The 18,141-nt window shown below is 41.2% G+C and overlaps 1 protein-coding gene across 2 annotated transcripts in view; it reads left to right on the top strand.

Moving 5' to 3' along the window:
- LOC119510313 (glutathione S-transferase omega-2-like) overlaps positions 1 to 12,648 on the top strand; it is a 45,139-nt gene extending 32,491 nt beyond the window's left edge. For both annotated transcript variants that reach the window (XM_037804575.1, XM_037804574.1), the window contains exons 6-7: positions 10,389 to 10,495; positions 12,392 to 12,648. In XM_037804575.1, coding sequence (XP_037660503.1) covers positions 10,389 to 10,495; positions 12,392 to 12,551 — 267 coding nt within the window. In that variant the 3' untranslated portion in view covers positions 12,552 to 12,648. The remainder of the gene's footprint in view (positions 1 to 10,388; positions 10,496 to 12,391) is intronic.
- Positions 12,649 to 18,141: the final 5,493 nt, after the last annotated feature.

Genomic DNA, 18,141 nt, shown 5'->3' with positions numbered 1-18,141 from the left:
ATAGAATTATAATTATTACTACTTTAAAAATTAAGTTTACTCTTCTCCAATTATAAAGTAATACTTATTCATTGGAATTTGGAAAACACAGAAGAGTACATATAATAAGAAAAAAGTTGATCCGAAATCTCACTACCCGAGAAAAACAGTTAAAATTTTGTTTTCTGTCCTCTTCTTCTCTATATATTTTTATATAGTTGAAATCATGCTCTATATAGAACTTGATTATTATTATGACTTAAGGATTTTCCCCATATTTTTACAAACTATAAATATTCATTTATATGTATAAGTGTGATTAGTAGAACAGCATTATTTGTGAAGGTGAAAAATTGGAAACCTTAATGTACATTAGAAGAGGAAAGGTCAAATAAATTATGTTCATCCTTTGGAATTCTGTGGAGGAGTTACAAATGAATGTTTGACATTTTTATATAATAATGAGACTGTATTTCTCCATTATATGTATAATTTAAAAATACAAAAACTATAAACCATTACTTCTAATGTCTGCATAATTTGCCATGTGTATAAACCATAAAGCTAGTTATCCAGTGAGCTAATCAGAGGTGTTTTGCTTGTTTCTGATCTTAGAGAATTATGAGTGATGCTGCCGATAACAGCAGCTTCTTAGTATAAAAATCATTTTCTCAATTTTAGAATATGTCCTCAGTCTGCACTCCCAGTAGTGGGATTACTGGGTCAAAACATATGCTGATCACTTTGGAGGCTCACACTGTAAATTTCTAAATTGCTTTCTAAAAGACTTGTGCTGTTTACTCACCCACCAGCAGTAGCTGAAAATGTTCTTTGAATTATTCTCTTTCCATTGTGGGGAGATTTCATTAAAAAAGATATTTGCTTGTTATAGAGATAAACAGTAGTTTCTCATTGTTGATTTAATGTGCATCTTTGATTGCTAGTCAAGTACAGTGTTTTCCCAAAAGCATATCAGCTCTTTGTGTTTAGTTTTGTGAAAACTGTCCATTGTGGGTTTTGCCCATCTCTCTATTAGGGCCTTATTGATTTTTCCTATTGATTTGTAAATGTTCCCGTTAAAGAGTTCCTTTATTTATAAAGTATATTGCCTTGTTGTTGTTGTTGTTTCTTTTAACTTTTAACTTACCTTATTTATTTGTAACACACAGAAATGTAACATTTTAAAATATAACGCCATCAGTCTTTCCTGTTGTGATTTCCTCATCTTTTTTTTATGCTTAGGAAGTCCGCTTCCCTTCAGACATTGATAAATGTTCATTTCTATTTTTATCCATTTATTTTCTAAGTATTTATTTTGTTATTTATTTTGTTAGCTTCTCCCCCTGTTATCTTACAAATCTATCTTGAACAAAAGAATTAAGCTCATTAAAAGGATTCCAGCATAGGAGAATTTTCAGAGTGGTCCTTTAGTCCCCAGGTGTTGACAAATCGCATCCTGCATCTTTCAGAGGAGAATCTAGGCCATGCTTGGAGGGAAGCAGGACAGGAGCACGTGCTGCTGCAGACCCTCCTTGTAAGGCTTGTAAGGAGGAGAGAGAAAGCCTCCTTTCTATACCCTGGGTTCGTTTTACAGGGAGTCACTTCATCGTCCTTGGTTCAGCCTCTGCTATATCAGTGTATCAGGAACCTGAAATTTGAACTCTTGAGATGCCCCACTCATCTTTTCTGAACTCAAAAGATTTCAGCCTTGGAGTTGAGTGCTTTTCTGCTGCTTCAGAATAGGCCCTGTGTTGCTGATGGACTGGCAATATAATGTACTGGCAGCTGGCTCTGTGTCTTTTCTGGGGGGCTGGCCGGTGGGGTGGGTGGAGGCTCTGCTTCAGATTTCTCGGCAGTAGGGTAAATGACAGTGGTGAGGGACAGACAACCATTTTAGGGTTTGAAGCTCAATTATTGAGGCTGAACCCAAGCGTACATGACCTTAGACTGGAGTGAGTGTTGGGGAATGCGTGGTTTGAAGAAGTCTGGCATTCGTTCCTCTTTGTTGATCCTGCATCTCTCACAAAAGCCTTTATGGATTTGTTTTCCTCTTTATTGAACCTTCTGGGTGAGCCATGGCCAGTGCGCCTTACCACTCTGCCCACAAGGGGGAGCCCTGTGAGCTCATCCTCCTAGGGCTGACTTCTTTCTGTCCCTCTTGGGCAGCCAGAGACACCCTTACGGAAGGCGAGGGTTTTCACATTCAGGGGTGGAAATAGTTCCTTCCTCTTCATTTGCATTGCTCACTCATTATCCCTCGTCACATCCAAAAGCAAGGGAGGACTCCATACTCTTATTTTTCAGTGAACTGCAGAGCAGAAAATTTTTAAATAGATTTTCTTAATATTCCAGAACATCAAATGAATTGTCCCAAATCCAGACATCTAAGTTCTTAATCCTGAGTTGAAGATGTGTTAATACTTTTAGAAAACCTGAGGGTTGACAAGCTGGAGCCTCAGTTCCCAACCGTGGCCATTTGTGGAAGCCTTGTGGTAGATAGACATCAGGGGCCCTTGAAGAAAAGCACCTTCTAAGCAGGTTATTTTGCTTTGCTTGCTGACACCGAGGAAGATAGTTGTGAAAGTAAGGGATTCCATAGTGAGAGAAGCTATTTGACATTAAGAATGGCCAATATCCTTATGTGGCTGGTGGGAGATGGGAAAAACTCAGAATTCTTTTAAACCACTGCCGTGTGGTTCATGGTAAAACAGTTTCCCGTTTCACTTCTGATGATAAAACACTTAGGAAAGATAAGACATTGGAAGTTAAAACTTCAGGATTATAATACATGTCTGTCATTTTATTTTACCTCAGACTCTGTAATTTATAAAATTTCTTCAAAGGAGCTAATTGGCTATAAATGCAATGTGTTATGGATGTAATTGCATCCCCCAAAAGAATGTTCAAGTCCTAACTCCCATTAAATAATTGTTATCCTATTTGTAAATAGGATCTTTGAAGATGTTGTTGGTTAAAATGAGGCTAAACTACATTAGAGTGGGTCCTTATCCAATATGACTGGTGTCTTTATAAGGAGAGAAAATTTGGACACAATAGGAGACAGACAGAGAGAGGAGAGAGAGAGGAGAGAGAGAGAGAGAGAGAGAGAGAATGGCAGCCAGCCACGTGATGGAGCCAGAGATTGAGTTACGCCACAAGCCAAGGCACATCACAGAGTGCTGGCCACTAGCAGAACCCCACAGGCTCCAGAGTCTTCTAGCCCCCAGGCCAGTACATTGCTATTATTGAAGCCCAGCACCTCTGGGAAGCGAAGACCCAAGGGACTTCATCTTGACTGAGATCAGAGAGGGAATATTTTAATAAAGTTGCCTGGAGACCTTCTTTACAATGGAGTAAAATAGAACCAAAAGAACTTTGATAAGCTCTTTTAAGAGTCAAGGGTTATATTGGCCCGTCTCACCTCCTTGTCAGGTACTTGGTCATGAGCACTCTGAATGAGAGAGTAAGAAAGTAGGGTTGAAGAGGAGGTTCTTTCTCATGGGGAAGTTCAGAACTGGACCAATCCTTGGCTGTAGAGGAAGAGAAGCTTTCAGGGTTAGTTGATTTCAAGCTTTTTATTGTTACTTCAATTTAAAGAACTAGCAAAGAATTCACAAAAGACTTGAAGAAGCTTTCGGTGATTAGAGTTCTCATAAATACATACGTGAAGTTGAATGACAAGAGTGACCTGGTCTGAGAATTAGGAGAATGGAGTTTCCATCTGAGTTCTGACACTAAGCAGAGAGCCCCTTTACCTCCCTGGGATTGGGTTTCCTCCTCTGTAAAGCAAGTGTTTCCTGTGCTTCCACATGAGACAACAAGAAGCAGCTCACCAGCATGTTTTCCTCTTCATTTTGGCTGCCAGGAAGCTCAGAGGTAAATTCAGGGTTTTAAGATACTCTGCAGGACCCATGGCTTGAAATCTTGGTACATGTTTCCTCTCTAGTTTGACTTTCTGTCTAGTTTTTATTTTCCTTGTGTTCTAGTTTGCTAATACTGCTGGGATGCAAAACACCAGAAATGGACTGGCTTTTATAAAGGAGGTTTATTTGGTTACAAAGTTACAGTCTTAAGACCATAAAGTGTCCATCAGCAAAGGGTACCTTCAATGGAGAAAAACCATGGGCGTCCAGAAAACATCTGTGAGCGGGAAGGCAAGTGGCTGGTGTCTGCTTGCTCTTAGGTTGAGTTTCAAAATGGCGTTCTCCAAAATGTCTGCATCAGCTTCCAATGACCGTCTTCAAAATGTCTGTTTCAGCTCCAGCTTGCTATGAGCTCCTTCTGTCTGAGCTTATATAGTGCTCCAGTAAACTAAACAAGGCCCACGCTGAATGGGTGGGGCCACGCCTCCTTGGAAATTATCCAATCGGAGTTATCACCTACAGTTGGGTGGGTCACATGTCCATGGACACTGAACCAATAGGTTCCAACCCAATCCACACTAATACATCTGCCCCCACAAGAAAGCATTAAAGAATATGGATTTTTTCTGGGGGATATAAATACACAATTTGGCACGCCTTGATCTTAGCATTTTCTTAACTTTTGATTTTGAAATAATTTCAAACTTACAGGACAGTTGCAAAAATAATACAAAACCCATACAGAACCCTCCAACATACCCTTACCCACCCCACCAGATACCCAGATCCACCAATTTTTTAACATTTTGCCACATTTACCATATCATTCTACCTGTCAACTATCTATCTATCTATCTATCTATCTATCTATCTATCTATCTATCAATCATCTGTCTACCTACCTACCTATCATCTGTCTATCTGAACATTTGAAAGCAGGTTGCACACATCATACTCCTTGAACACATAATACTTCCATGCACATTTCTTATGAACAAGGCTATTCATTTATGTACTCTTCTTAAGTGCAGTTATCAAGTTCAAGAAATATAATGTTGATATAAAGCTTATATTGTATATTCCAATTTTTTCTTATGTCCCAGTTATGTCCTTTTGAGCCTTTCTACTCCATTCTTAGATCCCATCCAGTACCATATATTGCATTTACTTGTCATTATCTCTAGTTTCTTTTTTTTTTTTAATTGTGGAAACATACATATATATTGCATAAATCTTCCCAACCCAACTCCTCCCAAGCATACCATTCAGTGGGATTCATTACATTCACAATGTTGCAGTACCCTGACCACCATTACTAGAAATTTCCCTCCACCTCAAACAGAAAGCCTACACTCATTTTGCATTACTTCTGCATTACCCCTGCCCCCCACCACAGCAACCTGTTCTTCACTTTCTGTCTCTATGAGTTTGCATAGAGACAGAAAGTGATATTTTCTTTGTAGTTACCATGAGGCTTAAATTTAACATCCTAAATCTATAACAATCTTATTTGTTTTGATACCAGCTTAACTTTAGTAGCATACACAAACTATGTTCTTATACTACTGTGTTCCCCCACCTTTATGTAGTTCTTGTCACAACTTACATATTTATACATTATGATTCCCAAACCATTGATTTGTCATTACATCTCATGCATTTGCCTTTTAGATCCTGTAGGAACTAAAAAGTGGAGTTACAAATAAATAAAAAATACTATAATACTAGCATTTATATTTACTCATGCCATTATCATTGCTAGAGATCTTTGTTTCTTCATGTGTCTTCAGTCAGTTATCTAGTGTCCTCTCCTTTCAACCTGCAGAACTCCCATTACAATTTCTTGTCGTGCCGGTCTAGTGTTGGTAAAGTCCCTCAACTTTTGTTTATCTGGGCATGCCTTAATTCCTCCCTCGTTTTAGAAAGACAGGTTTGCCAGATACAGAATTCTTTCTTTATTTTTTTGCAATTCAGTTTTATGGAGATATATTCACATACCCTACAGTCATCCACAGTGTACAATCAGGTGTTCACAGTACTGTCATATAGTTGTGCATTCATCACCAAAATCAATTTTTAAGCATTTTCATTACTCAAAAAAATAAAAATAAGAATAATAAAAATACAAGAAAAGAACACTCAAAAACATCCCATTCCCCCATGCCCCCTATTATTCATTTAATTTTTGTCTCCATTTTTCTTCCCATCTGTCCATACACTGATAAAAGGAGTGTGAACCACAAGGTTTTCACAATCACACAGTCACATCGTGGATACAGAATTCTTGGTGGGCAATTTTTTGCTTTCAGCGCTTTAAGGCCTGCTTGCCTCCATGGTTTCCATTGAGAACTCAGCACTTAATCTTATTGAGGCTTCCTTGTACATGACACATTGCTTCTCTCTTGTGGCCCTCAGAATTCTCTCTTTATAAAATGCCTTTGACAGTTTGATGTCTAACATGGCACAGTATAGGTCTGTTTGGAGTTCATTGAGCATCTTGGATGTGTATATTCATGTCTTTTGTTAAATTTGGTAAGTTTTCAGACGTTATTTCTTTTAATATTCCCTCTGCTCCTTTCTCTCTTTCTTCTCCTATTGCTATGCTTGATGATGTCCCACGGGTACCTCAGGCTCTGTTCACTTTTCTTCATTCTTCCTTCTGCTCCTCAGAATGGATGATTTCAGTCGTCTTATCTTCAAGTTCACCGAATCTTTCTTCTGCCAGCTCCAATCTGCTGCTGAGTCTCTCTAGGGAATTTTAACTCCTGTTACTGTGCTCTTCAGCTCTGTTTGATTCCTTCTCATAATTTCTATCTCCCCACTGATATTCTCTTTGTGTTCATCTACTGTTTTTCTGATTTCTTTTAGTTTTTTTGTCCATGTTTTCCTTTAGCTGTTTGAGCATATTTAGGACCATTTTTAAAAGTCTTTGCCTGGAAGGTCCAGGTCTGATTCTCCTCATTGACGATTTCTAAAGCTTTAATCTTCTCTGTGCCTGGGCCATCACTTCTTTGTATGTTTTGTAATCTTTTTTTGAAAGGTGAAACCTGAACATTTTGATATTTTAATGTGTTATTGCTGAACTTTAGACTGTGCCCTCTGTTCTTAAGCTTATATCCAGCTATTGTTATGACAGAGCTTTCCTTGAATGCCAGAAGCTAAGCAAAAACAAACAAACAAACAAACAAAAAACAAAAAACAAGAAAACCCTTTCCCAGTCTTTGCAGATTGACTTGTGCAGGTCAATCTCCTTCAGGGCTTATCCATACAATGAGTTTAGAGAACAGCTCCAGGTCAAAGTGTAGGGACCTCTCTCATCCTGTCTTCGTGTTAGTCCTGTCTGGGACTGGGCCGTGAATGTGTGGCCCTAGGAATTCACCCATCAACAGGGTTCCGCATGTCCCTAGGGAACCGTTTCCTCAGGGTCTGGACACTGCGCTGAATGTCCCTTGCCTCACCACTGGACAGATTGGACCAGACAGATGTGCTGCCAGTATGTGTGTGAAGGTGACTCTGCTCCCTCCGGAACCAGTGCCAGGGACCTATGCTGGGAGTGGGGGCCTGTGAGGGGTGAGCAGGCTGGCCAGGGTGCTTTTAAGTGGCCTTTTGCTTGATTCAGCACTTGCCCTGTTACTGCAGTCCTTTAACTGTTTTATGGAGTTTCTGGAGTCCACAAAGATGTTTCTACCAGTTTCTGCTGGTTGTTTAAAGCTTTTGTCTGGGGACAGAGCCCTGTAGCTCTCACTGTGCCATCTCGATCTGGCGATCTTAACATTTTATTACTTTTCATATTTAATATTTTATTGCACACAATTTTTACACTCTACCTCCAATGCTTTGTATAATGAACATAGTATAAATGGGGGGGGGGGTTGCACTAGATGAGTTCTGAGGGCCCTTCCAGTACTGAACATTCTAAGGGGAAAAGTAATTTCACATGTCTGGAAGGTTCCAAGTTTGTAAGAAGGACGTTCTCCTCCAAGGATCCTAAAGACCTCAAAAATCATGAAGGAGGCTTCACCAGGATATTCTCCAACATAATGGGGATATGTCTGTAAAAGAATCAGCACTTTGTGCTAATTGATGGGAATTTATTCTCTTTGGGGATTCTTAGGCTTGCCCTGCATGAGATCTGGTAGAGAAAGGCCAGTCTCAGGCAGGGCTTGATCAAGAATCTGCAGCTGTACCAAGAACTCCTCTAGTTTTGATGTGGGTGTCCCCAAGTCACAGTTAGCTCTAGGAGAAGTCCCAGGGTAGGTGTATGTGCATTTGTGAGGGTGGGTGGGTGAGTGGGGCAGAGGATACTGATGCCTTGCCTGTTTCATCCAGATGCTCATCTTGATTTTTTATTATACTGAGTACTTCACATAGAGCTTGGATTAGTTTTTGAGTTTTTATTTAAAAGTTGATAGTATCTTATGAGTGTTTATTTATGAGTATTTATTTAAAAGTTGACAGTATCTATAAGATCATACGTATTTAAAGTCATACTCCTACTTCGAGTAAATGAAAAGCTCTGAATATATATATATGAAAAAACATTAATTGTTGAGCAGCCTTCATTTTCAAAATATCTCACCTCTTTACCACAGGACCCACCATGGGTTTGGCTAAATATATGATTTCTTTGACAAAGACTTTTTCCAAAGACACTTCTGCTCCTTAAAACAGAAGAGTTATATAGATGTTTCAGAATTGATCAGTTTAGATTTGGTTCTCATTTGTACTGTGAAGTCCAATAAAAAGCTGGATTAAAGTCAGTGACACACATTTAGGTAATTATTGTCTACTCTTCAATGTAAAGAAGGTTTGAGGCTTTCTGGAATCCATAAAAACTGAAAGATTTGTTCTTTTTCCCCACTAAGCCAGATCTTATTTACATATGATTGAAAATAGCCTCTGGATTTTTCACTTGCCCAATTCTGCTGTTTTAGTTTCATCCTATTGGTCTTTGAACAAAGTGGTGCCACCTAATATTGTTTTCAGACCCCTAGGACAACTGTCAGGGGCACCACTCAATACCACCCTAGGAGGTCATGAAGACTTAGGCTTTAGGGTATCAAGATTTGCTTTCCCCTCTGAGAAGGGGTGGGCAGACTATCAATCAAATCGGGCTAGATTTGATTTCTGTAGCTATAGACCTCATGGGGTCTGTGCTTCTCTTCCTCATGGGGGCTTATGTTTCCCAAATGGGGCCAAACTACTATGTGCGCATTATTGCTTTAATCCATAATCCACATCATAACTTTTGAGGTGGGCATCGGCATTACCACCATTTTGTTGATGAGAACGTTGAGGCTTGCAAGAGGAGATGGGTTGGTAAGTTGCCCAGGGTTCCATGCCTTAGAGGTGGAGCCCAGCCCAGGAGCTGGTCTGCTGGCTTCACTGTTCACCCTCTTAACGACAACGCTAGACCACCTCAAGCTGAATCGCTGAGCTGGTTTTGGGTATGAACAGTCAGGCCAGGGTACATCCTGCCTGCTGGTGCTGTCCCAGCTCTGGGAACCTAATTTACAGCTTGGCTGTTAGTAACCCTCTCTCATCCCTCGCCGGAGCCCCAGCACCTCATAGCTTATGTCTACAACTTCCCTGGGCCCAGGAATCTAGAGCTATAGCTATAGGGAAATGATTAGATCATTATGAGTTATATGGATCAAGAGAGTGCTTTGCTTGATTTAGTTAGGCAATTGGCAGCATTCTTTCCTCTTTGGGAAGACCTGGCCAAATAATAACCTCTGCTAAGCACTTTTGCCTTTTAAATTGGCTGTTTGTCTAGCCATTGAGAGTGTTCTGTTTTCCTTTACAGTCCATTTATCTTGGTTGATCTGTGCCATTAGGGAAGCAGAAATTTGATTTTAACAGGAAAAGTGGATAATGCTGAGTGGCCAACAAGAGTGAAGTTGAAAGAGCTCAAATAAAAAGAGAAAGTATGAATGAAAGATAATGTTGAGGGTGCCCATTAAACAGCTGTTTAGTATTGAACCAATTGAGAAGACAAAGGAGTAAGACATATGAAGACTACAGATGTTATTGCTGATAAGCTGAAGCTGATCCTGGAGAATGGGGATCACATCCATGACAAGTTGGGATTCCTAGAGTTCCTAGTCTGGACTTCAGCATCAGGCCAAGGCTCCCCCACCCCCAAAATCACAAGCAGCGCTGCCCTGAGGCTGGGCTCCCTCCCCAGGGGCGAGAGCTCCTGTATGGAAATCTTAGCACCTGGAGGATCCTGTTCCTGCTGGAGAGAAGAGCTGCATCTCTGCGTAGGTTGTCCTTTCAAATTCCCCAATCAGACGAACCATTCCAGCAATGAAAGGAAGGGACTGACCGCCTGTGGCCAGAAGTGACATGTGACACTAAAGGCGGTCCCTGCACATGGAGGGAAACCGCAGGAGAAGGGAAGAAGCAAGCTCCTAACAAATAGTAAAGGATAATTAAAGCCGTAGTTCTCCTTCTTTGGAAATTAATTTGATGCTTGTATTTTTAGTGTCTATAAATACATCAGCAATGTAAATTAACTTACTTTTGTTCTGTTTAAAATTTTAGGTTCTTGCCCACCAGCAGACCACCTTCTTTGGCGGGAACTTTGTATCCATGATTGATTACCTGTTTTGGCCCTGGTTCGAGCGGCTGGATGCATATGGGCTAGCTGAGTAAGGCATTGACCATGTGGTAGTGAATTCCTGGTCACTTTGGCTAATGAGGTTGAAATAGTCTGCGTGCCATTTATTCCCTTTGGGAAACATCAGGATTTTTGCAAAACAGATTGAGGTTTAAACCACTACTCTCTGTTTCCTAGTTAAAAATGCATCTGTGCTCTTTGCCACTAACTGTGGACTCAAACTTTACTCAAATTTCTGCTGATATTTGTGTCCCAAAGCCTCCCAAACTGCTCCTGAGCCCGCTATCCTCCCCAGCCCATCTGAACGCAGGCTGGTGGTGAGAGCAAAGGGGAGGGGGGCACATCACCGTCACAGCATCTGGTGACTTGTCTGCAGCTCCTTGCCTGTCTCTCCAGCTGGTCTTGCTGAGTCACACAGAGGACACCAAATACCTTAGTTGCGTTTCATTTCCCTGAGGAATTTTCTCCCAAAGAAAAACAACCTTAGAAAAACAGTTTTAAAAGTAATATAAGTTTCATGTTAAAAAAGCACACAAAATGGACAACTGAGAACCTCGAAAGGGTAGGGATGTTGAAAGTAGAAGCAGCAGCCTGGTAGACTTGGAAGAGTGTTTGGGGCTCCTGGGCAGAACACAATGCTCAGAGAAGCTGGGCTTGTCCCGGCGCCTGCCCTAATCCCCACCAGTCACGTTGTGGCTGCATCGTGGGTGCCAGACAATTCCGGGGTTTGAAAAGCCCGTCCTACCAAGGCAGGACTGCATCTGGACCCACATAACACAAGTGTTTGCCTCTACCCAAGAGTTGACTCATGTGCTTCCGGTAGCTTCCTCTGCGGGGAGGTCAGATATAATATGCATGGTTATTTAAAACCCTGTCTCAGACATAAATATGGCAAAAAACCTGTCTCCTCCGAGGACAGAGAACCGTGGATTAGTAAACCTCACGTTAGTCCTGGGTTTCCCATGAGCCAGTTGTATTATCTTGAGCAAGTTGCTTTCCCTCCCCTACAACTAAATTTCCTCATTTATCTTTTAAAGGGCCCTCCCACCTCCATTATTTCATGTTTCATAATTGTTTTTTAATTCATTTTTTAATGTTTTGGAAACTACTTATCTTTAGTGTTTTTCAAGGCCCCTAAAAACAGAATGTCAAGAACGGTTGTTCAGAGGGTTGTCTTTTTGTTGGCAAACAACAAAGTATAGCATACCGGATTTCCCCCAGAGCTGTTAGTCCACAAATATCTTAACTGTATTGTTAAAGGCAACAAAACGTCTACAATTCAAGAACAAAATATAGCTATGCAGAAATTAAGATTTTCTCCAGGAAATGATCATGCTCACTTTGTAATGAGAAAACTAATTATTTTAATTTCCTAAGGCTGCCATAATAAAGTACCACATGCTAGGAGGCTTAGAACAACAGGCATTTCTTCTCTGAAGTCTGAAATCAGGTCGCAGGGCGGGACTCCCTCTGAAGGCTCCAGGAAGGATCTTTCCTGGCCTCTTCCAGCTCCTGATGGCTTCGGACTGTTTCTAGGCAGTCCTTGCAGTCCTTGGCTTGTAGCCGCAGCAGTGCACTCTCTGCCTCTGCTGTCCCACGGCCTTCTTCCCTGTGTGTATTTCTCCGCATGTGCTTCTCTTAGGACACCAGTCATTTGGTTTAGAGCCCACCCTAATCCAGTCTGACCTCATCTTAACTAATTACATCCACAAAGAACCTGTTTCCAAATAAGGTCACGTTCTGAAGTTCCGGTGGACACGAATGTTGGGGGACATTTTTCAGCCCACTTCAGAACATTATCATCTATTTAGCCTCCATTCCCCTAATTTAACCCATCTGTAGTGTCTGGTAAGTCTAACACCTGAAAAGTAAACTTCCCCGCAGCCTTCCACTTCCGCTGTGCCAATGCTTCTCTCCTGTCCTGCAGCTGTGTGGACCACACCCCAAAACTTAGGCTCTGGATGGCAGTCATGAAGCAGGACCCTGCAGTGTGTGCTCTTTTCACGGATAAGAACGTTTTCCTGGGCTTCTTGAGTCTCTATTTTCAGAACTGCCCCGACGCCTTTGACCATGGGCTGGTTTGCTGAGTCATCCAACTTTCCCAAGCAGGCTGTGATTCTGCACCTGGGATTGTCCTGGGGCTCGTTCAATCTCTGTTAGTTGTCCTGAGGGTCCCAATAAAAATGAAACTGAAATTGCATTCTTTCTGATAATCATTTGTCTGACTCCTCTAACCCTTAGCTTCTAAAGATTCTCTAGAAAGTGCCCAGTGCTAACACCTGAGCACATCCTGGGAGCCCATGTGCCTCTCCCCACTCCTTGGGCTTTGGCCCAGTTTGGCTTCCAGGTTTTGGGCATCGGTCCTGAGGATTATGCTGCAGTGCAGGGTCTACCTCTCACTGACGTCTGTCACTGCGGATTGGCAGTCTCCAAAGACCTCCCTGATGAGGGGAAAACTAAAGAAGGAGACAGAGGAAGAAAACACTCCGATTCTGGCATCCTCTGTGTGGCAGATGAAAGCTGCTGCCCATGTGGGTGCGTATGATTATCACAGTCATTCAAAATTTGGCCACAGGCCTGGGACACATGGAGGGTCTTATGACTGGAGAAAATTCCAAAGCAGGAAATGAAACACCAGCTTATCAACCTGAACTAAATACGTCAGAACGTCACTGCTCCTGTCAAGGCTCAGGATGTCTCCACAAAATGTTCTGCAGCCGACTTCCTGCCTTAAAAAAATATGTGCCCACTCCAAACCCAGGCACAGGCAAAGGTCACCCTGTTGGATTTGCGTCACACACAACACTGTTGACTGTTTCAACTCATCCCAACAAATGTCTCTGCTTGTCTGCTGTGTACCAAGCTCTTAGCCATGTGGGGGACGTAAAGATAACAAAGCCTGGGGCCCTGCCCCACAGGAGCCCCTGAGCTTGCCACTCATCGGCTGAGGTTTTTTTGTTCTTGTTGTTTTGTTCTGTTTTTGTTGTAGCTTTATTTATTTCATTTTGTGGTACCGTATTTTACCAGTTATAATATGTACACATTTATGCATTTGCCAGCTTCCAAATCAGGATGAGTATAATAATCAATGACACCACAATTTAAGCAGCATTTTTTTCTTAGTATAAAATCATGGCACATCTTACATTTGATGGTATCAAAGTCATTATTTTACACAAATGATTTTCCTCAAACACATGCCTTAAACATTTTCAAGTCAGAATTTTCTTGCTTTGAGGCCTGAGTAATGAGGGGGAAAAGCAGGGGTTAGTAGATTTGGTTGGTGATGTTTTCAGTTCTAGGTGTGTAACATGTAACCTCCTTATGCAACAACATTTCCTAAGTTTTGTGTGTGTCTATGTGCATGGAGACTGAAAGGGTTTATTTTATTTTATTTCTTATTTTATTGTGGTAATATATATGTGACATAAAATTTGCCATTTTAACCATTTTTTAAGTGTACATGACAGTGGTGTTAATTACATTTACAGGGTTGTGTGCTACCGTCACCACCATTCATTACCAAAACTTTTTCATCACCCCAAATGGAAACCCTGTACCTATTAAGCAATAACTTCCCCTTCCCCTTTCCCTCCACCCCTGGTAACCTGTGAGTTACTTTTGGTTGAGGTTTAAAACCCAATACTTTGCCAGGCATGCAAGGATGGTTCAACATAAGAAAAACAATCAATGTATTACAACACATTAAAAACTCGAAAGGGAAAAATCAATTGATCATCTCAATAGATGCTGAAAAAGCATTTGACAAAATCCAACATCCCTTTTTGATAAAAACACTTCAAAAGGTAGGAATTGAAGGAAACTTCCTCAACATGATAAAGAGCATATATGAAAAACCCACAGCCAGCATAGTACTCAATGGTGAGAGACTGAAAGCCTTCCCTCTAAGATCAGGAACAAGACAAGGATGCCCGCTGTCACCACTGTTATTCAACATTGTGCTGGAAGTGCTAGCCAGGGCAATCTGGCAAGACAAAGAAATAAAAGGCATCCAAATTGGAAAAGAAGAAGTAAAACTGTCATTGTTTGCAGATGATATGATCTTATATCTAGAAAACCCTGAGAAATCGACAATACACCTACTAGAGCTAATAAACAAATTTAGCAAAGTAGCAGGATACAAGATTAATGCACATAAGTCAGTAATGTTTCTATATGCTAGAAATGAACAAACTGAAGAGACACTCAAGAAAAAGATACCATTTTCAATAGCAACTAAAAAAATCAAGTACCTAGGAATAAACTTAACCAAAGATGTAAAAGACCTATACAAAGAAAACTACATAACTCTACTAAAAGAAATAGAAGGGGACCTTAAAAGATGGAAAAATATTCCATGTTCATGGATAGGAAGGCTAAATGTCATTAAGATGTCAATTCTACCCAAACTCATCTACAGATTCAATGCAATCCCAATCAAAATTCCAACAACCTACTTTGCAGACTTGGAAAAGCTAGTTATCAAATTTATTTGGAAAGGGAAGATGCCTCGAATTGCTAAAGACACTCTAAAAAAGAAAAACGAAGTGGGAGGACTTACACTCCCTGACTTTGAAGCTTATTATAAAGCCACAGTTGCCAAAACAGCATGGTACTGGCACAAAGATAGACATATAGATCAATGGAATCGAATTGAGAATTCAGAGATAGACCCTCAGATCTATGGCCGACTGATCTTTGATAAGGCCCCCAAAGTCACCGAACTGAGCCATAATGGTCTTTTCAACAAATGGGGCTGGGAGAGTTGGATATCCATATCCAAAAGAATGAAAGAGGACCCCTACCTCACCCCCTACACAAAAATTAACTCAAAATGGACCAAAGATCTCAATATGAAAGAAAGTACCATAAAACTCCTAGAAGATAATGTAGGAAAACATCTTCAAGACCTTGTATTAGGAGGCCACTTCCTAGACTTTACACCCAAAGCACAAGCAACAAAAGAGAAAATAGATAAATGGGAACTCCTCAAGCTTAGAAGTTTCTGCACCTCAAAGGAATTTCTCAAAAAGGTAAAGAGGCAGCCAACTCAATGGGAAAAAATTTTTGGAAACCATGTATCTGACAAAAGACTGATATCTTGCATATACAAAGAAATCCTACAACTCAATGACAATAGTACAGACAGCCCAATTATAAAATGGGCAAAAGATATGAAAAGACAGTTCTCTGAAGAGGAAATACAAATGGCCAAGAAACACATGAAAAAATGTTCAGCTTCACTAGCTATTAGAGAGATGCAAATTAAGACCACAATGAGATATCATCTAACACCGGTTAGAATGGCTGCCATTAAACAAACAGGAAACTACAAATGCTGGAGGGGATGTGGAGAAATTGGAACTCTTATTCATTGTTGGTGGGACTGTATAATGGTTCAGCCACTCTGGAAGTCAGTGTGGCAGTTCCTTAGAAAACTAGATATAGAGCTACCACTCGATCCAGCGATTGCACTTCTCGGTATATACCCGGAAGATCGGAAAGCAGTGACACGAACAGATATCTGCACGCCAATGTTCATAGCAGCATTATTCACAATTGCCAAGAGATGGAAACAACCCAAATGTCCTTCAACAGATGAGTGGATAAATAAAATGTGGTATATACACACGATGGAATACTACGCGGCAGTAAGAAGGAACGATCTGGTGAAACATATGACAACATGGATGAACCTTGAAGACATAATGCTGAGCGAAATAAGCCAGGCACAAAAAGAGAAATATTATATGCTACCACTAATGTGAACTTTGAAAAATGTAAAACAAATGGTTTATAATGTAGAATGTAGGGGAACTAGCAGTAGAGAGCAATTAAGGAAGGGGGAACAATAATCCAAGAAGAACAGATAAGCTATTTAACGTTCTGGGGATGCCCAGAAATGACTATGGTCTGTTAATTTCTGATGGATGTAGTAGGAACAAGTTCACTGAAATGTTGCTATATTATGTAACTTTCTTGGGGTAAAGTAGGAACATGTTGGAAGTTAAGCAGTTATCTTAGGTTAGTTGTCTTTTTCTTACTCCCTTGTTATGGTCTCTTTGAAATGTTCTTTTATTGTATGTTTGTTTTCTTTTTAACTTTTTTTTTCATACAGTTGATTTAAAAAAGAAGGGAAAGTTAAAAAAAAAAAAAAAAAGAAAAAAAGAAAAAAGACAAACAAGGGAAAAAAAAAAAAAAGATGTAGTGCCCCCTTGAGGAGCCTGTGGAGAATGCAGGGGTATTTGCCTACCCCACCTTCATGGTTGCTAACATGACCACAGACATAGGGGACTGGTGGTTTGATGGGTTGAGCCCTCTACCATAAGTTTTACCCTTGGGAAGACGGTTGCTGCAAAGGAGAGGCTAGGCCTCCCTGTATTTGTGCCTAAGAGTCTCCTCCTGAATGCCTCTTTGTTGCTCAGATATGGCCCTCTCTCTCTGGCTAAGCCAACTTGAAAGGTGAAATCACTGCCCTCCCCCCTACGTGGGATCAGACACCCAGGGAAGTGAATCTCCCTGGCAACGTGGAATATGACTCCCGGGGAGGAATGTAGACCCGGCATCGTGGGATGGAGAACATCTTCTTGACCAAAAGGGGGATGTGAAAGGAAATGAAATAAACTTCAGTGGTAGAGAGATTCCAAAACGAGCCGAGAGATCACTCTGGTGGGCACTCTTACGCACACTTTAGACAACCTTTTTTAGGTTCTAAAGAATTGGGGTAGCTGGTGGTGGATACCTGAAACTATTAAACTACAACCCAGAACCCATGAATCTCGAAGACAGTTGTGTAAAGGTGTGGCTTGTGAGGGGTGGCAGTGGGATTGGGAATGCCATGGGGGCCAGACTCCACTTTGTCTGGTTTGTGGGTGGATGTGTAGAAAGGTAGGGGAAGCAAACAAACAGACAAAGGTGCCCAGTGTTCTTTTTTACTTCGGCTGCTCTTTTTCACTCTAGTTATTATTCTTGTTATTTTTGTGTGTGTGCTAATGGGGGTGTCGGGGATTGATTTGGGTGATGAATGTACAGCTGTGTGGTGGTGCTGTAGACAATCGAAAGTACAATTTGTTTTGTGTGGCTGCGTGGTATGTGAATATATCTCAATAAAATGATGATTAAAAAAAAAAAAAAAAAAAAAAAAAAAAAAAAAAAAACCAATACTTTGGAGCTGCTGGTTGTGGGAGTGCTGGCGACCCAGATACGACCACTTTGCTGGCTTGGCCAGGCGGCACCACACCACTGATGACAACACAGAGCCAAGAAGGACAGGCTAGTGTGGCAGCAAGTGCCTTTGGCTGGGTGATTCTGTTCCTCCCTGTCGGAGCAGACTGAGTCTGTCCAATGCTATATTATCTCACGTGAGGGACCAGCCTGTGATCATTTCAGCTTTATTCAATGCTGACTCTTGCCCCAGCCTCCTAGCCATGCTCAGATAACAGGCAGGAGTGATGCTTGGAGTTGTCGGTCTTCACCGAGAAGCTGTCTGTTGCCCCTGCGTCTGACTCAGCCCAAGCCAGCCCTCTTTCCTCCCTGCATCTCGGCCCAGCCCTGCCATCTGCTGGCTCTGGGTGTATTGTCACTTTATGCCAATTGGACAGAAGCAAGCCTGCTTGGTGAGGTGGCCCCATCTGCCAGACCAAGAGCTGCATAAAAGGGGCAGTCTGCTGTGCCATC

This window comes from Choloepus didactylus, chromosome 15 (genome assembly GCF_015220235.1).
Source record: "Choloepus didactylus isolate mChoDid1 chromosome 15, mChoDid1.pri, whole genome shotgun sequence".
Classification (NCBI taxonomy): Eukaryota; Metazoa; Chordata; class Mammalia; order Pilosa; family Megalonychidae; genus Choloepus; species Choloepus didactylus.
This window is presented reverse-complemented; position numbering and strand designations above follow the sequence as displayed.